Below are 24947 nucleotides of genomic sequence, written 5' to 3'. Positions count from 1 at the left end.
AAAAAAAAAAAAAGAGCCTTGGTCTCACCTCTGAGAAAGTTCATCAGGGCTGGAGTGCAGTGGGGAGCCTCACCCCACACGTGTTGAGACAGAATCAGCAAGAACATCAGAAGTGACAGCGGGAGCAACAGCTGGGTGAGGGCTTGGGAGGTGGCAGTCCCGGGCCCTTGAGATCCACTTCAGAGCCTCCCTGCGGCCCCCCAAAGGGCCGGTGTGACTGAGAAGTGGGAGTCTTGCTACACAGGAGCCCTTACTGTAGGACGTCCGCCATGCAAACATTTGCCAAGTACCTGCCTTTGCAGGACACCTGCCTATGGAAATGCAGACGGCAGTCTCCAGTAGCTTTGCATGATCGCCTCCTTCAGTCACCTGCAGAATTTTCTCAGAACTTGCCAGTTCACTAGCCACATCTCCATTATGTGTCCTGGCCCAGCCAAGATGGAAAGCCCCTTCCACCACTGGACTTTCTCAAGAAAAAGCACCGGATGAAACACGGCGGGAGGGGGTTGGGGTGAGAGTACGTCTCTGCAACGTGGAGAAACCCGAGCAGGTTGATACTCCCTCACCAATGACGGACAGATGAACGTCATGTGCCTCCAGGTGTGACACCCTCAGGACACATGACCTGTGTGGGACCCCCTCTGAGAATACAGCGTCTAACTCAGGGCGACACAGTAAGGTGGAACCATGAGTGGAACGCAGGTCTGTGTCACTCTGAAATGCAGCCTCCTTTCCAACTCCACGCTTTAGAAGGCCAAGCACGGACTACTGGTAATCTCGGGCTGTGAGGGCAGCCGCACTAGAAGGAAGCCATTCGCGCTGTCCCTTTAGCCATCTGACAGCTAACTGTGCTGTGGGAAGTACAGGGCCTTGGGACGCAGGGGTGAAATCTTCTATACACCGTTTTGGATTCCCTGTGTGTTCCGGGTAAACAACTATTTCAGATGCAAATGGCCTCCGCAGGGGAACAGAGCACCCGGTTTGGCAGCACTGGACAGTGGCGCTGATTCCTCTTCTCAGGGGGCTGGGCCTGGGCTTCTGAGGGGAGCAGAGTGTGGAGGTGGCAGCGATCCCGGCCCCCTGAAACAGCCTGTGGGCTCAGTGCGTCTTCCTGGGGGAGCTGGCCCAGGATGGCCCATCAGGAGGGCAGAACGCCTGAGATCAGAGCGGGGGAACGTAGGGAGGCCTGCTCCCAGAGACCCAGCGTGGGCTGCCGGTGAGAGCAGAGTATCGCCTGAGGGGAAGGGGCAGGTAGCACGGGACAGGAAAGGAGGAGTTTGGACGGGGAGGGAGAGTCAGCTGCTAGCCTCAGGAGCTGAGTGGAATGGGGGCTGCCTGCCTCTCCCCGCTGCTCACGCCTTGCTGGCTTCAGCCGGGCCCTGTGGGCCGCTGTTGACAAGGCGGACACAAATGGGGGGAAGGCCTGCGTTCCTGTGGGTACACGAATCTGAGGCTAGCTCTGTTGGAATTTCGTGTCCACCACAGCTTAGCCACGGTGCAGGGCCGAAGACTCAGCAACCTCAGGCCAACAGAAGCTGAGCCTAGGACTGGAGCGGTCACGGCCCTCCCCCCATAGCAAGGAGAAGCACGGACAGGCAGCTGGCTGGGTGATGGGGACAGAAACACATCGAGAGGAGCATGTTTGAAGTCCAAATGCACAGGGGAGGCAGGGGGTGTAACGAGCCGCATCGCAGAAGAGGCATTCCAGTGTGGACTTGGCTCATCCCCTTCCAGGTCCTTCTCTGCCAAGTGAGGGGTTTGGACCCACTGAGCTCTAGGGACTAGCCAACTGTAGCATTCCAGAGGCAATGCGTTTCCGAACAGCAAACGGTATAAATCTTGTGTGTCAGGCTGATACGTTTTACTTATAGAACAGCTACCCATTTCCAACATCCCAGAAGGTTCACTTACGCTCTTTTGCAATCAACAACCACCCCTCCTACCCCAAGGTCACTCTACTTCTGACTTGGAAATCCACAGATTAGCTTTGCTGGTCCCAGAAATTACTGTAATCCTGCAGAATGTTCTATGGTTTCTTTGCTCAACGTGATGTCTGAGACTCATTCATGTCGTTGCATCTTTCAGTGATGTGCTACTTCTAATTACACTGTAGTGTCCTCTGAATACACCAAGTCATGTCTCCTCCCTGCTGGTGGGCATGTGGGTGGTTTCTGCTCTGGGGCCGTTCTAAGCAACGCTGCTGTGAACGCTCTCCCTGGAGGGTCTTGGTGGGGACATGTGCCTCAGTCCTCCTGGGGGTGAACTGCCGGGTCCATGTTGTTTTCAGCTCTAGTAGAGATCACCACATAGCTTCCCCAACTTGAGATGTGACTTCTATGGGTCTCAAGATGAATATAAATAAACAAGAAGTAGAGGGGAAGAGAAAGAAACATATTCCTTATACGATTCCCAAGACTGATCCTTTCAATAAATTTTGAGCACCTACCTGAACTGGGGAAGGCTGGGCAGTGCCTCTTCCCCACGCGCACGCGGCCTCAGGTTAGCCTGACCCTGGCTCCGCAGGGCAGCTGCGCCTTGCTGGCACGCCGCTGAGGGACGAGAGCGTTGCCAAGCGGAACGGGCGCCAGGACAAGGCACAGCACCAGCTGGGCAGCGACTCTGAACACTCGTTCCTTACCAGCTGCCGAACGGCTCTGACAGACTCTCCCCCTCGTGGAAAGAAACTCAAGCTCATGGCAACTTTCGTATTTCACACCTCAGCAACCCGCATCACAGAAAGACTTTAAAACACATCCAAGGCAATTCCCTCCAGATCTGTGTGAAAAAGGCAAACCGACCGAGTTTCTGAAGCACAGCGCCCCACACCGGCTGTGCCGAGGCCCCTGCCTCTGCTGTCTGCGGCCAGCTCCCATTTCTACCAAAGAGGCCAGCTCCTGGGACTCCTGAGGGAAAACCCTCGCTCCTGTTGTGCTCTGGGCACTAGACCCTGCCTCTCTGTAGAGCAGGTTTTCTCAACCTTGGCGCTACCGACACCTCAGGCCAGATGACTCTCGGTTACAGGGAACCGTCCCAGGAACTGTAGGGTGTTCGGCAGCATCTCTGGCCTCTACCCACGAGATGCCAGTAACACTCCCAGTTGTGACATCCAAAAAAATCTCCATACGTTGCCAAATGTCCCCGGGGGGGCGGGGGGAGAGAGCAAAATTGTCCCCTGTTGAGAACCTCTACAGTAGAGAAAGATGTTTAAGAAAACACCAGCGAGTTTCCCTTCCTCTAGAAGGAAAAGATCAGCTTTCCAAGACACAATCAAGCTGGCCCGCGCGCGTGGGCCTGCTCAGTCCACAGCAGGCATTTTAATCTTGGCAACCGCGTGAGACCAAAACAAAAAACCACACTGTTTACTCTGGTAAAACTGAAAGAAAAACTAAAAGGCATAAAAAGAAAATTCGGGAAAGCAGAGGTTAAGAGGATTCGGAGGTAAGAGCAACAATGAGGGAGAAATCATCTTTGTAAGTTCCCGTTTGTGGCGCACACATCTGCCGTGGTTTCCCACACGAGTGACTCAAACACCAAACACGAAGCCCTAGCCAACCTCATGCCAGCACTGGTTCGGGGGTCCACACTCCAAACCCAGTGTTTTCAGGAAGTATCCCTAAACTCAAGTCCATCTCATATGAAAATACACACACGTACACAAAACCTTACCCTACTGCTCTATTAAGTCAGACAATTTAAAATGTACGCGGTTCTGGTATTTTTATTTTCTTACTGAGTCCATTTTACTAAAAAAAAAAAACAAAACAAAAACAAAGAAACCAAACATACAAAACATTTTTAATATATCTTAGAAAATTAGCAAAAAATTAAGAAAGTTCAGCATATTACATTGTACAATATTTAGGTAAGAATGTTTGAAAATTATAAATATTTGTTCCCTCTCAACATAGGACATCATAAAAATACAATTTTAAAACTTTCTTCATGTATAATTCCTATAAATGATCCTATCCCTATTTACGAAGGAAAAGGCCTGATTATGACAAGCATTCACACACTCCTGAAATTTTCTGTACAGTAACTACAAAAGTAAAAGCAAGGGATCCGGCAGCACATTGACCCTCGAAACCATTTTAACTATTAGAAAGAATCCAGTTAGTATCAAATTACCATTCCAAATGGGATTTACTTAGTTCGTCTCTGTGCTGTGTGTGCTTCCTACGGACCTACGCCAAAGCACCGCGTGGAAGGTGTTTGCTTTCCTGAGCCGGTGCCACCGGAGCCTGGATGCCGATCAGCACAGCGCCCTGGGCAGAAACCTCTGCACAACCTCACCTGTGCGCTGTGAGCTGCCAGCTGCGAGCTCCGAGCGGGGGGCAAGGGCCACACGCCGCCAGGGACGCTCACAAGGGTCCCCGGCCACCAGCGCACCCAGGCCGGCTGACCGGCGGTCTAGTTGAGAAGCCTGTGCTTGGAGAAGGGACCATGCTGCCACGGGAAGGAAAGAGCGAGGTCCACGCGGGCGCCAACCCCGACCCTGTCCCCCGCATCCCCCACACGGTGTGTGCAAGGCCCGCTTCCCACGACGCCCCGGGGGAGCTACAGGGAATTTTCAGAAGCTGAAGTTTTCAAAGAAAGAGTAAAGAGCTTGATAGTGTCGACTTTTGTTCTTTTCAGGTAAGCCCTTATTTTCAGGCAGAGAAATAAGGAGGCTTCCTTAGTATATGGACCTGATCGGAGGCACGGGAAGAAGGTTAGAAGCAGCAAAGCCAGTTCCTGTGTCTTCAGCATCGAGCTTTCCAGCTGCACACGGCTGCGCACCCGGGGGCCGTCACTGCCTCACTCGGTGCTCTTCTTCCCCTTCCAGCTCTTCTCTCTCGCTTCCAGCTCCGCCTGGGTGAAAGCCGCAGGGCCCCAGTTAGTGATCAGGTGAGGGTTTTTGGAACCTAAGGGACAAACACACATTAACTACAGGAAGTACCATATCCTTCAGTTAACATAACTGTTTCCCCACAGATAAAACAGTAACTTTCTCCTCTATTTCTCCTCCGAGGAATATCCATCAATGTCACAGCAGCCGAAACAACCGGAAGACGTATGTAAAGGGAATTACCGGCGCCTTCTTCTTATCTATTACAGAGCAAGTTTCTCAAGAGAAATTGACCCTGCCCAGCTTGGTTTCCATATATTTGGGCTAACGAAGACTTTGAGCACAATTCAAACAAATAAAACAGAAAAATAAATTGGAAAAATATCTGACCACTTCAAGGAGCGCGTTACCTGGCTCTATCAATCGAATTAACCCTTCATGCTGGGCCACTTTGTCCTTCCAGCTCTTGGTCTTACTAGTTGCCATCTCCAGCTTCTTCTTTACTCCCTGGAACAAAAGTAGATTTTCGATGATGCAAACACAACGGGAGTTTAAGAGCCAAATAAAAATGATTGGGCACTTACTATATGCTTGTGGGTTATCCCAGGAAATCCTCCCAGCCGCTCTAGAGAGGCAGGAACTCTTATCTCCCCCATTTTACAGATGTGGAAACCAGATGCAGGGAGCGTGAGCAACGTGCCGCGGGTCAGCCGGAGGACCTACTCGCACCGCTGCACGTGGATGTGTAAGATCCTGGTGTGCGCATCACGGCTCACCACCCCTCGGCTCCAAACGCCCCCTTCCCTGTCCTGCGTGTGACAGCAGGTAACTCCCCTCACCAGCTGGCACCGCTTAAGCTTTGTCGGTAAAGGGCACTGAAGGGACACTGGAGGAAGGGTTTTTGCTTCCAGGTTCCACTGGACCCTTCTCAGCTGCTGAGAACCGGCCGCTTTCTCAGCAGCTCCTGTGGCAGGTGGGGCCCCAGGTGCTCACCGAGGTGCTCAGAGGACAGCCTCCCAGTCACAGCTCTTTCTGCCGTCCAGGGGGCCCAGGCCATGCCGTCTCCAAGGAGGTCGGGACCACAGCCATGCGCACAACGGGCCGGGAACAAAGGGGACCCTCTTCCAGCCGTGCTCCCTCTCTGGGTGCTCCGCCCCAGTCTCGGAGGCACGGGCCACTTCCTGTACCTGCCGTCCCTGCGTCCTTAGTCTTCTTTACTGACTAGTACGTAATCCCCTTGTTATGGCTAATAACTGCCTATATTAAACTTCCCCCGTTCAAATCACTGCTTGCCTCGTGATTGGACTTGACCTGATACACCTCACCACCTGTAAAAACTACTACTTCTTACAGCTAAGCAAATATCGTTACTTCTAAACGTTTAAGTTTTTAAGTCCACTTAGTTAACATAGAGTGTTATATTAGTTTCAGGTGTTTAAATGTTTGTTTTTAAACTTTAAACACATGCCTGCAGGACCTGACCGACCTCATACTGCTCCAGCGCCTGTTTCCGCTCGAGCTCGAGCTGCTCCAGCTGCTCCATGGCTTCCTGCAGCGCCCGCTCTTTCAGCACTCGCTGATTCTCCAACTCCTGCTTCTCCGCCTCGGTGGTCTGAATGGCCTGCTGCTGCTCCAAGTGCCACTTTTCCAGCTCAGCCCTCTTGGAAGACTCTTCCTCTAGCAACCTGCGACACAGCGAGCTCAGATCAAACCTGCCCGGGCTCCCACCCCCCGGCAGCTGCCGGAGCCCCTGAGGTCATCCCATCCACCCCCTCATTTCACAAGGAGGAAACGAGGAGCCACAGAGGCACATATTCACGAAGCTGGGAAGGCCCCGTGTGTCCTGTCCTACTCCTCTCTGTTGCATCCTTTTTTGAAAACAAATTAAAATAAAAATAACATTTATGAGAGGTTTAACGGGCCACAGACTGGGCCAAGAGCTAAGTGTATTTTCCCAATCAATCCTCACAATAAACTTCAGTGCTATCAATATCCATAGTTCAACGCTGAAGAAACAGTGAGGCCCGAAAGCTAAGTGACCTACGCCAGGGCATTCACCTGACAGGTGGGAGGGCCACGTCGTGAAATTTGCCTGGTTGCTGCAACATCAAAACATTTCTCACCTAGTACAAACCTACGATCAAGGACAAAGCTAACGAACTAATGAAGGTGAGGAAAGAAGGAGCCAACAGAAGGCAGAATAAATCCAACACCACTTACTGAACAACCGCTACATGTCAGACCCCTGACTTCATGACTGTTGGCCCCCATCAAGTCTGCAAGGTACTGTCACCCCTCCAGACGAAACAACAGGAAATCAAGGTGTTTGTGAGTATGTTGCACAGGTAGCAGTGGATTTTCACCGAGGTTTGTGTGATTCCAAAATGTTAGCTTTGAGTAACAGGCTACCTAACTACGAATATCCAGCTACAGAGGCATTTTAAAAAACTAACGTACAGCCCAAACCTGTACCCAAAGCACAGACAGTACAGTGAGATGCCGGCCCAGGACACGACACAGCCAACGACAGAAGGAATAAAGTAACGGACCAGACAGTGTCAGGTCACAGCCCCCAGCCGCCCCCACAAGAACTCCCTCCATGACACCCTGCAGGGCGGTTATCCGACCGTGCTCAAACCCTCTGTGGGACGGGGCACCACCGCTTCACAAATCGGGCAAGTTTATTTCTGGGAAGCCTCATCTGTAGAAAGTTCTTCCTCAGCTAGAAAGAGCTCTCCCACCCACTAGCCCTAGTTCTACACAGGACCATCCACTCCCTCCTCAGATGTCTCCCGGAGTGTGAGATCCACAGCTGAACACAGCACGGCAAACGCGGTGTGAGCAGCGTTCATCCACTCACTCAGTGTGTACGTATAATGCACCTTCTGGTGCTTTTCTAGGCACTGGTGAGGCGACACTGAACGAGACTGGAAAGGCCCATTTCTTCATCCTAGTGGTAAGAGTATGGAAGGGGAACGGCCGTTTGCCGGTGTTCAGGCTGCCCGGTCTGAATCCCCTTCATGTGTCCAAGGAATCTGCGACAGTAGGCGTCTTGATGGGAAGCAGGGCCAATCTCCCACCACGTGAGCCACAGGCCAGACCCCTGCCTCCTGCCCTTTGGCAGCCAGGGCACAGGGGAAGCCTGAGCTGGGCTTGGCTAAGCAGATGCACAAGGAAGAAACTAGACTCTGGAACTCTCTGAATCAACGATACACAGGAACAGAGACGGTGGGGACTTCATCTTGCTGGGGGTGGCCACATCTGGTGCTGAGTGGCACCAGAAGCCGTGGTGACCACCAGCACATGGCGCCGATGCTGACATCAGTGGCACCCTCAGTGGACTCTCCCCGCGGCCTGGTTTGTGCTGTGATTGGGCTGCTCAGCCTTGTTCTGCCTGTGTTCAGCCCCAGCCACCTGCCTGCTCTAACATACATAGAAGGCCTGTCTAGAGCCCCAGAAGCCAGGGTCTTCCAGGGCCCTAGATTGAGAATAAACAAGTCGGCCAGCCAAGCCTCCAGGGGCTCTCCAATCTGGCAAACGCTCCTCTCTCTTCCCCAGCACGTTAGTCATTCCTACAAACGACATTCGCCAAGCGAAGTACGTAAAGGGACGGGACACAGATGGATCTGGCACCTGGCCTGAAGCTTCCGCACGGTCTCCTCATCTTGCCGGGCCTGTCTCTCATCCTCAAGGGCCTCCTGCAGCTTTAGGTACATGTCTTCCAGCTCCCGGACTCGCTGCAGATACTGTTCCAGTTCAGAGGACTTCTGGGCAACCTGCTCTTCCATCTGCTGTCTGATCTGATGATATAAAAGGGTCATGTTAAACTCAGGCGGACCTCACCCTCGGAGAAATTCTTCCGCTCCTCCGCCATCCTGAACGATCACCGCAGCCCATCAGGGTGGGCAGGGCCCCGGCCCACACTCCCCGACCTGAAGATGGAGGAAAGGGAGCACCACACCCGATACCAACACTGACACGCAGCCAGAGTCCGACGACACAAACTACAACACTCGGGCTGCAGTCCTGCCCTCGGAGTGTCCGTCCCTCCACTCCACACTTTCAGAGTCAAGAAAAAAACTGTTTCCCTGAATAATTTCTCTTTAAATTCCTTTCTGTTATAAAGCCACAACCTCTTTACTCACAATCTTCTCTAAAAGGATTGAACCTCTCTGCCCAGTCAGAACAGCCAGAGGGTTAAAATAAAGGGCAAAGGGAAGACTGACCAGCAGCCAGCGACTCCTCTTACCCGGCTGCCTCCAGGCCCCTCTACTCCCTCCCTGGGGCACACCCAGCCCTGGGGGGACTCAAGCACCCAAGTTAGCACCCTAGCAAGTATATGGCTTCTCCTTTCTGTATTAAACAGTTTTGAATCTCTGCCTTAAAAATTGAAAGACAAGGACATCTAAATGTAATAGCACACACATTAACATATGTGTCCGCGGTTTATAAAATATTCTCACCGCTCACTTCATCCTCATAAGAGTCATGGGAGATCACATGACAATGCCTCCAATGTAAAGAGAAAACTCATGCTCAGAGCAGAGCGGAAAGAACCCAGATCTTCTGGCTGTGAATGCAGCGCTCCTTCCCCCCACATCTGCCTGCCTGAGTACTTTTCTCTCCTAACACGAACATGTCTGTTTCAACTCCAAGCAACCAAAAGTTACTAAAAAAAAAAAAAATGTCACGAGCATCTATTTAATGGGCACTGTACTCAGTACTCTCCCACACATTACAAGTCCGTGTAAGACCTGTGTTCCAATGAACTAACTAACCACCTACAGCAACCTGGCTCTTGGGTGTCTTGGGGAATGGGAACCTCCAAGATGAATCAGAGCTGCTAAGAGCCACAGACCAGAATTCCTATGTTCTCATGATTTCAGAACCTCCCACTTTGCTCATGACAGAAGAGAAATGTCATGGAACCCGTGCTTACTTTTTCCATAGCAATTTTTTTCCAAGCCAGACTCTTTGAGAAGGAAAAGGAATGCTGTTAATAATTATATCAGGATTAGTGCTCGCTTTGGCAGCACATATACTAATTATATCAGGATTAATTATATCAGGATGGCAAGGACTATCCCAGGCAAACCAAGACATACAGTCACCTTAACCACAGTACATATCACCCCAGTCCATGAATTTCTATTCTGGGGTCCTGAAAGCAAGGTTTATGTCTTTTACCTTTATACCCTTGGCATGGTGCCTGGCACATAGCAGGTGCTCAATAAGCCCATACTGAATGAAGAAACACAGAACTTCCCCAAGCCCACTGCAAGTCAGAAGCATAGCCCAGCTGACAAGATGGCCTCCCTCCAGCCTCCCAGGCCTTGCCCTCCCCACCCCCGCCCTTCACCCAGACTGGCTCTGTAAGCAAATGCAGCAGGGTTCCCAGCTTCCCAGCTGTGTGGCACTCACAAGCTTCTCTCGCTCCAACTCTGTGCTGAATCTGGCCTGTAGTTCCACTTGAGTCTGAAGACGTTTCTTTTCTTCTTCTGCTGCACGAGATGCTGCTTCTTCCAATTTCTACCCAATCAAAAACCCACCCACAGAAAAGCAGTAAATATTAGAGTGGAGGTGCATTAGGAAAGAGAAATGGTGGCGCACAGGTGGCTCAGTCAGTTAAGTGTCTGATTTCGGCTCAGGTCGTGATCTCAGGGTCCTGGGATAGAGCCCCACGTTGGGATCCCTGCTCAGCAGGGAGTCTGCTTCTACCTCTGCCCCTCCCCCTGCTTGTGCTCTCTCTCTAATAAAATCTTTTTTAAAAAATCTATATATTAAAAAAAGGAGAGAAATGGCCACACTAAAGCACATGGGAAAAGCCAAACATTCTTAATGTTCAATCAAGATAGAATAAAAACTTTTAGATCCACTGGAATTCCATCCCAACAATTTTCCCATTCAATATACAAATTCGGTAAATGAATGACTATTGTTAAGTCTGAAAAACACTATGCAAAAAAATTCTGTATTGTCAGTTGAGTTAAATTCACTTGCAAATGTACTCATGAGGCTCAGCACCTATTTCTTGAGCTCTTTCTGTACAGTTTTATCATCTCACACATATTCCTTAAAACTTTTGCCAGAGCTTGACTTATCAAGGGTGGCAATGAGGAGCTCCATTCCCCCAGCGAACCACACATAACTGGTGAAAATAATTTCAAAAAAACCCCAAAAGAAACCAAAACAACCATTTAAAGCTCTGGAAATTATCGTAAGAGCATACAGCCGATGGAGAACATTCATCCAAGAAAATGTACCAAATCTTAGTAAGAACAGTGAGAGTCTATGGCATTTGAGCCATAGTGTTACTTCCTTTCCCCCCACAATGTCAGTAAGAACCAAGTTCTACTCCCAGTAATGAAACCAAGAACACAGGGCCCCCTCTTTCCTCAGCTCATAGTCTAGCTACGGTACGCCCCCAGGAAGGACAGCCACTAGCATTCTCATTCTTCCCAGCTCCTTGTTGCAGAAACTCTATTCCAAGCAAGAGTGACTGAGAGGTCTGAGACTCTTTCCTCCACCCAGCCCCCACTCATAGAGTGGAAGTTCTGCCTCTGGGATGACAGACTGAGATTACTAGGCACAATCAGCCTTGCCCCAATCACCTGTAGAGCAGAGGTTCCACACCAGGAAAGGCAAGACTGTAAGACCAGAAGCTACCACTTCCACCTGGTGATAGGCTCATAAAACAGGAGTATCATGCCAAGGGAAGTAGACCACTTGTTTCTGCCACCAGCTCCAGAGCCCTGGCACAAAGGTTTGCCCAGGCCAACAGGCAAGATCTGAAGTTCTCCCCAAAAGAAATGATGTCATTTAAAACACAGGGTGAGGAAATTAAAACTTAACGATGCCCTTGAAAACAATGGAGATTTTAAGGAATTAAGAGGCGGCTCATTGCTCCACGAGACCAACAAACTAAACCACAGACCAGCTAGAATATGACAGAGAGAAACAGAGACAGCAAAGAACCCTCAAGTAATAGGAACAAGTCTCAAAGACTACACGTGGGCTTGAATTTATTGTATTTTTTTAAGATTTTATTTATTTGTCAGAGAGAGAGAGCACAAGCAGGGAGAGCTTCAGGCAAGAACAGGAAGAGGGAGAAGCAGGCTCCCCACTGAGTAAGGAGCCCGATGCAGGACTCAATCCCAGAACCCTGGGATCATGACCTGAGGTGAAAGCAGACGACCACCTAAGCCACCCAGGTGTCCCTCTGGGATTGAATTTAAATAATATCAGACTGAGGAGCAATTTAGGCCCCATGCCATTGTCAAAAACAATAGAGCTCTAACAGCTGGATAGGATACCAACAGAGGGAGACAGCTTAACAGGGAGATCAGACACACACAGAGAACGCTGCTAACATGTCACCCCAGGGTATTGTGTGTGTACCCAAGGCCAGGCCTCTGAAGAAGACAGAGGCTTCACAGTGTGAAGAAAACAGACCTCACTGAAATAGCCCAGCCAAGTCACTAAACAAATGAACAAGCCAACAACGACAAGCCCTCAGGGGAGGGAAGAAATCCATACCCAGAGCTGCTACAATATATTGCTTAAATGTCCAGTTTTCCAAATGGAAAGATATTTCATGCTCATGGGTTGGAAGAAACAAACATTTTTAAAATTGTCCATACCACCCAAAGCAATCTACAGATTTAATGTAATCTCTATCAAAGCATCAAGAGCATTTTTCACAGAACTAGAACAAATAATCCTAAAATTTGTATGGAACCACAAAAGACCCCAAACAGCTAAAGCAATCTTGAAAAGGAAGACCAAAACTGGAGGTACCACAATCCCAGATTTCAAGATATACTACACAAAGCTGTAGTAATCAAAACAGTATGGTACCAGCACAAAAACAGACACATAGATAAATGGAACAGAATAGAAAACCCAGAAATAAACACACAAACCCACAATTATATGGTCAATTAATCTACAACAAAGGAGGCGGGAATATGCAATGAGAAAAAGAGAATCTCTTCAAAAAACGGTGCTGGGAAAATTGGACAGCTACATGCAAAAGAATGAAACTAAGACCACTTTCTCACATATACACAAAAATAAATTCAAAATGGATGAGAGACCTAAATGTGAGACCTGAAACCAGAAAAATCCTAGAAGAGACCACAGGTAGTAATTTCTCTAACACTGGCTGTAGCAGCATTTTTCTAGATAGGTCTCCTGAGGCAAGGGGGAGAAAAAGCAAGAGTAAACTATTGGGACTACATCAAAATAAAAAGCTTCTGCACAGCAAAGGAAACAATCCACAAAACTAAAAGGCAGCCTACTGAATGGGATAAAATATTTGCAAATGATATATCTGATAAGGGGTTAGTATCCAAAATATATAAAGGACTGATACAACTCAACACTAAAAAAAAAAGGGCAGAAGGGGGTGTCTGCATGGCTCAATCAGTTAAGTGTCCAACTCGATCTCAGCTTGATCTCAGTCTTGATCTCAGAGTCATGAGTTCAAGCCCCACATTGGGCCCCACGCTGGGCATGAAGCCTACTTTAAAAAAAAAATGGACAAAAGACATGAACAGACATTTCTCCAAAGATGACATACAGATGGCCAACAGACACATGAAAAGATGCTCAACATCACTCATTATCAGAGAATACAAATCAAAACCAAAATGAGATATCACCTCACGCTTGTAAGAATGGCTAAAATCAAATATACAAGAAACAAGTGTTGATGAGGATGTGGAGGAAAAGGAACCCTTACGCACTGTTGGTGGGAATGCAAACTGGTACAGCCATTGTAGAAAACAGTATGGCGGGTTCTCAAAAATTAAGCATAGAATTACCATATGATCCAGTAATCACACTACTGGGTATTTACCCAAAGAATACAAAAATACTAATTCAAAACGATATATGCATCCCTATGTTTACTGCAGCATTGTTTATAACACCAAGATACGGAAACAACCCAAATGTCCACCAACAGAGGAATGCATACAGGAAATGCGGTACGGGGCGCCTGCGTGGCTTAGATGGTTGAGCGTCTGCCTTTGGCTCAGGTCACGATCCCAACGTCCTAGGATCGAGCCCCGTCTGCTTCTCCCTCTCCCTCTGCCTCTCCCCCTGCTCATGCTCTCTCTCTCTGTACCTCTCTGTCTCAAATAAATAAATAAAACCCTTAAAAAATAAAAAGAAAAAAAACAAAGGAAAGAAAATGCAGCATGCATACGCACGCACGCGCACACAACAGAACAGTACTCAGCCATGAAAAAGAATGAACTCTTACCATATGCAACAACATGGACAGATCTAGAGGGTCTAGTACAACGGCAGGTAAAACAGCGAGAGAAAGATAAATACCGTATGACTTCACTTATGTGTGGAATTTAAGAAACAAACAAAAAAAGAGAGAGAGAGAGAGAAAAAACCGACTCTCAAATACAGAGAATAAATGTGGTCACCAGAGCGGAGCTGGGTGGGGGAATGGGTGAAACAGGTGAAGGGGATTAAAGAGTGCACTTACTCTGATGAGCACTGAGTAATGTATGGAACTGTTTGATCACGGTATTGTACACTTGAAACTAATATAACACTGTATATTAATTATACAACAAAAAAATTATACAACAAAAAAATAGGAGATGTACAAAAGAAACATGTGACTCATACACAGGGGAAAAAGCAGGCAACATACTGCCTTTGAAGGGGCCCTGATGGTGGACTTAGCAAAGATTTCATAGAAGTTATAGGTTCAAAGAACCAAAGGAAACCATGCTTAAGGAAGTAATAGAAGGTATGACAATATATCCTATCAAATAGAGATTATGAATAAAAAAATATAAATTATATAAATTATAAATTATAGAAAGAACCAAATGCAAACTCTGGAGTTGAACAGCACAATAACTAAAACGAAAAATTCACTAGAGGTTCTCACCTGTATATTTGGACTGCAAGAAGAATCAAAGATCAATTGACAGAAATGCAATTTGAAGAACAAAGAGAAAAAGGAATGACAAAAAATGAACAGAGCCTCAGAGAACTGTGGGACACCACTAAGTGCACCAACATTCACATAATGAGAATGTCAGAAGAGGAAAGAAAGAAAGGAATAGAAAAAATGTTTAAAGAAATAATGGCCAGGGGCGCCTGGGTGGCACAGCGGTTAAGCGTCTGCCTTGGGCTCAGGGCGTGATCCCGGCGTTCTGGGATCGAGCCCCACATCAGGCTCCTCTGCTGGGAGCCTGCTTCTTCCTCTCCCACTCCCCCTGCTTGTGTTCCCTCTCTCGCTGGCTGTCTCTATCTCTGTCGAATAAATAAATAAAATCTTTAAAAGAAAATAAAGAAATAATGGCTGAAAACTTTCCCAATCTGATGGAAAACATTAAATATCTACACATCCAAGAATTCAACAAACTCTAGGATAAACACAAAGAGATACACACACACACACACACACACACACAAACTGTAAAAAGATAAAGACAAAAAGAAAATCCTGAAAGCAACAGGAGAAAAATGATTGATCACACACAAGAAAACACCAGTAAGACCGACAGCTGACTTCCCGACAGATGACTAGTTCTGGGCAAAATACTGTAAACGGAAGTCAAGTGTGACACTTCTAGGGGGTACATAATCGCCCAGTCGTTGAACCCTTAGTCCTCTGGTACAGTGAACAGCAAGATTTGAAACAGTTACTGTTGCATCAGCCTGGATTTCGTAATTATAGGTGTATATATTCTGCTCCAGAATCCCAGAAAAAGAAAAAATGAAGCCCAAAGTTAGTAGAAGGAAGTAACAAAGATTAGAGCAGAAGTAAATAAGAGACCAAAAGACAAGAAAAGATCAGGGAAACTAAGCTTGTCCTTAGAGAAGATAAACAAATCGACTAGCCTTTCGTTAGACTCACCAAGGAAAAAAGAGGACTCAAATAAATGAAAGAGATGTTACAAAGGATACCACAAAAATACAAGGATCATAAAAGACTATTATAGACAATTATACACCAACAAATCGGACAAGCTAGAAGAAATTTATAGATTCCTAAAAGCATACAACCAATCTGATTACTAGGAGATCCAATCAGTAATCAAAACCCTCCCAACAAACAAAAGTCCGGGACCAGACGTGAACTCTACCACACATTCAGACAAGAATTAACACTTGCTCTTCTCAAACTTTTCCAAAAAAGAGAAGGAATTCCTCCAAACTCATTTTATGAGGCTGGTGTTACCCTTCGAACAAAACCAGACACAGGAAAAGAAAATTAAGGGCTAATATCCCTGATGAAAAATCCTTAATAAAATATTAGCAAACCAAATTCAAAAATACATTAAAAGGATCATACGCCATGATCAAGTGGGATTTATTCTTTTATATAATTTATATTTTTGAACCATATGATTATATTACCTATACAAAAGAGATTATATTTTTTTAAAGAAACCAACACAGAAATAGTTATTTGGGAGAGGAGGGGGATGAACAGGTAGAGCACAGAGGATTTTTAGGAAGTGAAAATAAGCCTGAGTGATACTGTAAGGGTAAATACATGTCATTATACATCTGTCCAAACCCACAGAACGCAGAACAGCAGGCATGAACCTTAAGGTAAACTATGCACTGTGGGTGCCATGCGTGTCAGTGTGGATTCATCAATTTTGACAAGTGTACCATCTGGAAGGGGATCTTGATACCAAGAGAGAGAAACTGCGCTTGCTGACACGGAGGTATATGGGAAATCTCCGTATCTTCCTTTTAATTTTATTGTGAACCTAAAAGTGCTCTACAAAAATAAAGTCTTCAAAAAAAAAAAAAACATGTGGGCAATCCCTTTAAAGATACGTATTAATTTACAAAAGCTACATGATTTCTTGTTCCTTCTTCCTAATTGAGGCCAATCAAGTCTTGCAAAACCCACAAATGTTATCGAATTCCATGTAATTAAAATATTCGTCTAAGCAGTTTTTTTCTAAATACGCTTCAATGAAAAATTGGGATGAATTTTATTTTTTTATTTTCTTATTTTTTAAAGATTTTATTTATTTATTAGACAGAGATAGAGACAGCCAGCGAGAGAGGGAACACAAGCAGGGGGAGTGGGAGAGGAAGAAGCAGGCTCATAGCGGAGGAGCCTGATGTGGGGCTCGATCCCACAACGCCAGGATCACGCCCTGAGCCGAAGGCAGACGCTTAACTGCTGTGCCACCCAGGCGCCCCATGAATTTTATTTCTTAACAAGAAAAAGAAAATTAAAGATTATTAAGGGATTTATAATAACTTCTCAACACTTGTCAATCTCAAAGCAGTTGCTTAAATAATTCTGTAAAACTAGGCAGGAGGAAAGCTGTCTAGCTGGGCCCAGGCCTTGCCAGCTCTGGGCACACATTCACATACAGCAGAACAGGCATCTACGCGCTCATGGGAGGCAGAGTTTAAAGAGTCTAAAGGCTCAGAAAGATGCAAGATGGGTGAATCTCAAACACATGATGCTAGGTCAAAGAACCCAGTCTTGAAAACTTACATACTGTGCAATTCCATTCATATGACAATTTGGAAAAGGTAAAAATACAGGAACAGAGAATAGATCGGTGGTTGCTGGTGGTTAGGGATTAGTGGACAATCTGAGTAGAGGGGGCAGTGTGAGGAAATTCTCCAGGGCATTAGAATTGTTCTGCATTCTGTCTGTGCTGGTTACTAGAATCTAGACACATGTAAAAACTCATAAAACTATACATAAACCATGAATCTTACTGTTTGTAAACTACTAAAAAATTAAAACAAAATGTTGGCAATATTCTATCCTAACCTGGGTAGTAGTTTCAGGGGTATTCACTTAATGATGCTTTGTATATACTCTTTCATACTCTTTTCTGTAGGACCTCTTGCATAAGTTTTTTTAATTATGGAAGAAGGACAACAAGCCCAGATTCCCACCCCTGTCTAATAACACCCACTACTGCCATGTGCACAGTGGATGAAGGAAGCAGTGCTCACGTGCTCCAGTGCTCTTCCTACCCCATTAGGGGAGTTTTTAAAGAAAATGTATTACAGCAGAAAGGCAAGATGCAAGACTCAGGAGAAAGAGGAACAAGACCTGAGGAGCTGCTTTTAGAAAGTAGGTATGCACCTGGAAAACAGTTTGGAGGTTCCTCAAAAAATTAAAAGTAGAACAACCCTCTGACCCAGCAACTGCAGTACTAGGTATTTACCCAAAGGATACAAACACAGTGATTTGAAGGGGCACATGCACCCCAATGTCCACAATAGCCAAAATATGGAAAGAGCCCAGATGTCCATCGACAGATAAATGGATAAAGATGTGGTATATATATACTCAGCCATCAGAAAGAATGAACTTGCCATTTGCAACAACGTGGATGGAACTAGAGGGTATTATGCTAAGCGAAATAAGTCAGTCAGGGAAAGACAAATACCATATGATTTCACTCATATGTGGAATTTAAGAAACAAAACAGATGAACATAAAGGAAGGAAAGGAAAAATAAAATAAGATGAAAACAGAGAGGGAAGCAAATCATAAGAGACTCTTAACTACAGGAAACAGATAGGGTTGCTGGAGGGGAAGTGAGTGGAGCGATACGGTTATTGGGTGACGGGCATTAAGGAGGACACTTGATGTAATGAGCATGGGTGTTGTATGCAACTGATGAATCACTAATAATATACTAATAATAACTGAAACTAATAATATACTGAAACTAATAATATACTATATGTTAACTAAATTGAATGTAAATAAAAAATTTTTTAAAAAAGAAAGTAGAAAGTGTTTCTAACATCGTATGCCCACATAATTTCTGAGGTTATAAAAGTATTAGAAAATTCTTTGAGTCTACTCAGAGATGTCCACACAAAGTGTGGCATTTCCATGGACTGCAAACGGAGAACCCCACCAGGAATGTGGGGGCTTATACTGGGAGCATCTCCCATATTCCAGGGCAAAAGTGCTACATAGGAGACACAAAAGGGTCTTTGATCTTATAGTTAGCAGGTGCTCACTGATTCAAGGCAGACAGGCTCAACCCGTCCCAAATAAGGATGGTGCCCTTACACGAAGGACCCCTACCACCGCCAGGACCACGATACAAGAGAGCAACAGGTTTTCCAATGAACGTCAAGTATCCTGCACAATCTGCAGTACCTGACCTCCCAGCCCAGGGATGGAAGGAGCAACCGACTCAGACTGGATGTTTGGCTGCAAACGGAAAGTGAGACCCACAGTTCTATACTAAGGGTATTCATGAGTAAAGATGGGAGCTAAGGGGAGAAAAACTAAAAAAGCAACACACCCTGTCCAGTTAACCAAAAGTGACCTTGACATCCTTAGGGGAATACAATTTCTCATCTTTCTCTGACAAAATTCAACTGTGCTCACTATTCTTATAAATGTTCTTTTCCGGTCAATGAAATGCCTTGCTGACCTGAGACCCTCATACTTTCAAGGCTGGGAAAGCCAGGATGTCTCACTCAGCAATTCAGATACACTTCCTGAGAAAACAATTTACCAAAACATCTCTCTAAAATTGCATGCACCTGGTCTTGGTAGACCCAAAGCCTGTAAGTAAGGAAGCTGTGGCTCCTACAATGAAAAAGACCCTCCCCCAGCGCACTGTCCATTCCCACCTTCCTCACGGTCTCCAGCTCCTGCTGCTTGTTTTCATTGGCAGCCTGGAGCTCCTTCATCTGTCGCTCCAGCTCCTCCTGTTCAGCCAGCAGCTTCTTCCGGAGTTCTTTCCGACGCTGGCGGGCTTCTTTGTGTGGTGGGGGGCTGCCCAACTTCAACAGATGGATAGTAGAATGAATGGCTATAAAAGGTGTAGGACAGAAAAAGGGACAGACTGTTTATTCTTCGTAAGCCTCAAATGCAGATGGCATACTGGGAAGAAAACAGAGACCCAGTGTAGATTCTGATTCTGCCACGGAGTCGTGGTGTGACCTGTAAGTCATAACCTGCAGCCTCAGTCTGCTCAGCTCTAAAATCAAAGATGTGATCTCGCGAGTCCCTGCCAGCTCCAAAATTCCCTAACTGCATGTCTGTGTTTAAATAGATACTTGATTCGGGAATATTACACACATTTGAAGAACTTACAACACTTTCAATTCCGTTCTCTATAGTTCTCAAAAGGCCAAACAACAAGACATAGTAAGAGCTGAGATTCAAACTTCCTGATATCTGACTTGCTACATGCTGGGTTTAGTCTGCCCCTTATCTATGCCTTATGAAACCATATCCTTATACACTCTCTTCCTGAGACGGTAAGAGTAGCTACCATTTACTGAAGACTTGCTATACGTATACCCTTCGCATGTGTTATCTAATTTTTATGTAGTCTCCTGATTCTTTGAATTAATTTTAATATTTTGAACAGCTATTACTTTCACACTGTTCAAATTCAAAAGCATGAAAAGACATAGAGGAAAAGTCTCCCTCCTGCTCTTATCCCCAAGTACTGGCTTCCCCTCTCCACTACCAACGAGCGCTAACAGATTCTGTGCATCTTTTCCACAGATATTTTAAGCATATACAAATAATTATGTATTACATCCTCCATCTTCTTTTGACATAATACACTCTTCTGAGCCTTGGTTTTTTTCACTTCATCTATCTTGGAGAGCTTTCGCTATCAGCATATAAAGCATAAGGCACCCGGGCGACTCAGTCAGTTAAGCGTCTGCCTTCAGTTCAGGTCATGATCCCAGGGTCCTGGGATCGAGCCCCGCATCGGGCTCCCTGTTCAGCAGGGAGTCTGCTTCTCCCTCCCCCTCATCCCCTCCCCCTTGCTCATGCTCTCTATCACACATACACACTCTCTCTAAATAAATAAAATCTTTTAAAATAAATAAATTAAGCATTATACATAAAGTACTGTACAGAAACCCACTGTGTTTCTTCTATCATTTATTCAACCATTTTGCAATTAATGGACATTGAGGTTGTCTACAATCTATCATATTTCTGCAATGATGGGCCATTTTTTAAATGTGCAAGTGTATCTTCATTATCCAATTATTAACCCTCACAAAAACCTTGGGAGGTAGGTACTATTTTTTTTTAAGATTTATTCATTTAAGAGAAAGAGAGGTAGTGAGAGAGAGCATCAGCAGGGAGGAGAGGGAGCAGCAGGCTCCCCGCTGAGCGAGGATCCCGATGCGGGGCTCCATCCCAGGACCCTGGGATCATGACCTGAGCCGAAAGCAGACGCTTAACCGACTGAGCCACCCAGGTGCTCCGAGAGGTAGGTACTATTATCCCCAGTCTACAGAAGAGGAAAAACAGCTACAAAATTCATAACTCAAGTGACCCAGGAAAGATGATTCAAATCTAGGTGCACCTGCCTCCAAATCTTAAGTAGCATCAAAAGGACCACAATTCTCAGGGTAACACAATTTACTTATGTCCAAGAATATCATATTCAGAAGCCCCTTTCGTGATTAAAAAAAATCTCATATATAATATTTCATTCTTTACTAATTTTAGAATAATACTTTAAAAGTTATTAAATCAAAAGTTTGTGTTCTTAAATTAATCATTTGAAACTAGTGATTTCTTGTGAAAATAACAGATCTTAAAAACTACTGGAAATATTCAAAAGTGATTGCATTATTCCTCTTTTGTTTTCTGTATTATTAAAAATTCAAGATGGTCACTTCAAAATTCTTCACAGTCCTTAAAAGGGGAAATTCCATTCTCTTTATTTAAATAGTAAAAGTAAATAAAACCTAAAATGTCCAGTTTATAATTTTCCCACAAGTTCATTATGCAAACGAAACTGATGAAAAATTTGGGAGCTCCTCTCAATTTGTTTTTCTTTCAGCTACTATGCGGCATGCAGAAATAACTACAACGAGGGAACAATGCCTTTAGTATCTTTACGGAGATGAAAAATACAAAGTCGGAGCTCTCAAGTTATATCATGACAAATAATAAAAACTGCCTTACCCTGTATCCACTCCTGTTTCTTCTTCTTATCTGAGGCACTGATTTCAAAGGTCTTATCGAAACATTTTATGAGAAACAGGCATTTCTTCCCATCTTTGTCAGGCAAGGACTAACACAGAAAGCAAAATCAGTTTTTTTTAATTTTATTTTTAACCATTTAAATTAAATTCAAATCTTAATTATTTATACAAATCTGGCTGAAATTCAATGTCAATGAAAAATGTCTGTAAGAGCATATTTCTGATTTACAAAATGCTATTCTCTAGGCAACATTACCTATGGTTACAATGACCCCTGATAAGCATACTCCATCTGGACTGCGAGACCCAACACCTGGTGAGGACACAGTGCTTTGGCTTCCCTGAGCACAGGGACACTTGTATGTGAGCACACCTCTCACAGGAACCCTACAAGGCATATCCACATTGTTACCACAGATACTGACTCCAATGCGCTATGAGGCTACTAAGCCAGGGTGATTCCCACATCCGCCTGATGCAGATCCACTCTCTCTGCACTTGGGCTGTTACCGCGAGCAAGCCGTGGCTCCTGTCCTATATCCTTAAGTGGACCGGTACGGCCTATGGTAATCTCATGAGTCTCCACGTTTAGCCGAATCTAAGAAGACCCCTTGGTGGCCAGTGTACATCCTGAGACATTAATATATCTATGCTATTTTGTCCATCAAAATACATGGTCATTTATGAGTGAGATTTTAGGTATTTTAAATGTTCTTCATCAAATACAGATGTGATGATGGTTCAGATATAAATTTAAAACTCAAAATTTATGTTTCTTGAGGACTTCACTTCTTTATAAACAGCGATGAATAAGGTGTCCTAAAAGTCACCTAAAATATTCAAAGATAATGCTCGTATTTTCTTTAGTTTTTATTTACTGTACTCAAAATGGCCAATTTCCTCGTATATTCATGATTTCAAACACTGTGTCTTACTGAATATTTTTTTGCTCTCTTTTTTATAACTCCATTTTATTCAATAAATGTGTCCTTAAATGTACAAATAAATCTGACTTAATCCCTATACTTTGTTCATGAGACAGAAAATAAATTCCCATTACAAAAAACTTTTATCGGGTATCTTTGGTTTTTGGTTCAGAAAGTTTGGCAACTCTATGCCTATACTATTCTAGAAATGTTAATTTTAAGATTATTTTAAGGTTCTAAAGTCTAGAAGTAAGATAAAAGACTTGAGCAGCAGGGGGCAGCATCAGAAAGAGGTAACAAGAGACTCTTACCTCCACACAGCAATTTTCATCCAAGAGAATGTCTCCTTTCTTATCTTTCAGATCCTCACTCACATAATAAGAAATTATGTTGGGTTTTAATACAAACCAGCGTTCAGTCCAGTTTTTCCGTCTATGGCCTTTTTTCATCATGTAACCCTATGAAAGATTAAATCTGGTATAAATGCTGGCCTTTTACGTACAAGAGCTGGTATCTCTTCCTGGACCACAGGAGTAGCAGTGGTTCTTGACCTTTGTGGATCATGAACCCACAGAGGACCCACGAAGGCCGGGGGCACTAACCCTAGTCAAATTCATGCAAATACATGCATACAAAAGTTTACGCAGAATTCTGGACGTGCAGAGACGACAGTCCACCCCAGTCCCCGTCCTCCAATGCCATCTACATAGCCTTAGAACTCCTGGTGCTAAAAGCCTTGTGATTTCTTTTTAATTCCTTTTTTGTTTTTTAAAGAGAGGGAGAGAGAATCTGAAGCAGGCTCCACACCCAGCACGGAGCCTGACGTGGGGCTCAATCTCATCACCCTGAGATTATGACCTGAGCCGAAATCAAGAGTTGGACGCTTAACCAACTGAGCCATCCAGGTGTCCCTAAAATTCCTTATCTTTTAGGGATACCTATTGAAATATTTATAGATAAAATGAAATGTCTGGGATTGTTTCAAGATACGGGAGAGGAAAAGCAGGAAGGGCAGGATTACCCATGTGCTGGTGGTTACGGGGGCTGGATGGATGGTATATGGGAGTTCACTATACTGCCCTGTCTACTCTGATTAAAACACATACACACGCAAAACCCTGATAGTGATTCTCAGTAAATTAAAACCTCAATCAATGATAATGTTAAACTTGGCCAAATACATCTTTCAACCAATCACCTCTGGCACCAACCTGTCCTTCTACCTGACCACTCACTCACTACTCTGGAGGAAGAACTGTGCTGCAGATGAACAGAAAACGAACTAGCAGTTAGATTCTGGCTTCTAAATGTAGCTTCTATACTCACACTTCTAGGCCTATACTTCCTTTCCACGTATCAGTCACAAAGATGTGTAATTCATATTTTTACTTATGCAAAATGACACATTATTATAAGCCAGGCCCTTCAGGGTTGTTTGAGAATAGCTGACTTTTTTTTTTTTTTAAAGATTTATTTCTTTCTTTGAGAGAGAGAGAGAGCTCACACGTGCGAGGGGGTGGGCAGGGGGAGAGAGAATCCCCAGCAGACTCCCCACAGAGTGCAGAGCCCAATGTGGGGCTCCATTTCACCACCCCAAGATCCTGACCTGAGCCAAAACCAAGAGCCAGACACTTAACCGACTGAGCCACCAGGAGCCCCAAGAATAGCTGACATTTTAAATATTAAATGTGTAAGTGCTGATAGCCTATAGTAGACTACACATTATCATTAAATACATATTACCTTGCTGTATCATTTGATTATTATGCCAAGTTCTAATCACACACTTGTTCAGTTTCCTAATCCTTGGATATTTAAGTAAAAGCTATCTCATACTGAAATTCATCTGTAGTCCAATTATCCTGCCATCCTGGTGGGCCTAGAAGTCTTTGGACAGAGACCATGTCTCACACTTCTTTTTAGCACTAAAAACCTACACAAATGAAACCTCAATTAATGTTTATTGATGGGCTCAATTAGGGAAAAAGAGCAAAGACAGCAACATCACCTGCTGAGTAAATAAAGGACCAAGGTAAGGAAATCCCAACGTGGAGTTATTATTCAGTATAATAATTAAGGAATCTGAAAAGATCCACTAAAAAATATATAAATTCTGTTTAACAAGCATTAAGCTTCCCATATGTATATCAGATGCTATGCAGGTCATAATCTAATAAGATAAATGCAATTTTGCTATATAAAGGTATTTTCTCCCAAAAGTAAGG

At 44.9% G+C, this 24947-nt stretch overlaps 1 protein-coding gene across 1 annotated transcript in view; it reads right to left on the bottom strand.

Moving 5' to 3' along the window:
- Positions 1-3778: 3778 nt before the first annotated feature.
- Positions 3779-24947, bottom strand: part of SWAP70 (switching B cell complex subunit SWAP70) — a 69927-nt gene continuing 48758 nt past the window's right edge. Inside the window, exons 5-12 of the mRNA XM_040630772.1 lie at positions 23034-23180; positions 21777-21885; positions 19460-19641; positions 10250-10357; positions 8462-8628; positions 6315-6513; positions 5239-5335; positions 3779-4904 (exon numbers count right to left, since the gene is read on the bottom strand). Of these exons, the coding sequence (XP_040486706.1) occupies positions 4798-4904; positions 5239-5335; positions 6315-6513; positions 8462-8628; positions 10250-10357; positions 19460-19641; positions 21777-21885; positions 23034-23180 (1116 nt within the window). The 3' untranslated portion in view covers positions 3779-4797. The remainder of the gene's footprint in view (positions 4905-5238; positions 5336-6314; positions 6514-8461; positions 8629-10249; positions 10358-19459; positions 19642-21776; positions 21886-23033; positions 23181-24947) is intronic.

The sequence above is a fragment of the Ursus maritimus genome, unplaced genomic scaffold, assembly GCF_017311325.1.
Source record: "Ursus maritimus isolate PB19 unplaced genomic scaffold, ASM1731132v1 scaffold_16, whole genome shotgun sequence".
Taxonomy (NCBI): Eukaryota; Metazoa; Chordata; class Mammalia; order Carnivora; family Ursidae; genus Ursus; species Ursus maritimus.
The sequence above is the reverse complement of the archived record's forward strand: the minus strand, read 5'-3'. Positions and strand labels throughout refer to the sequence as shown.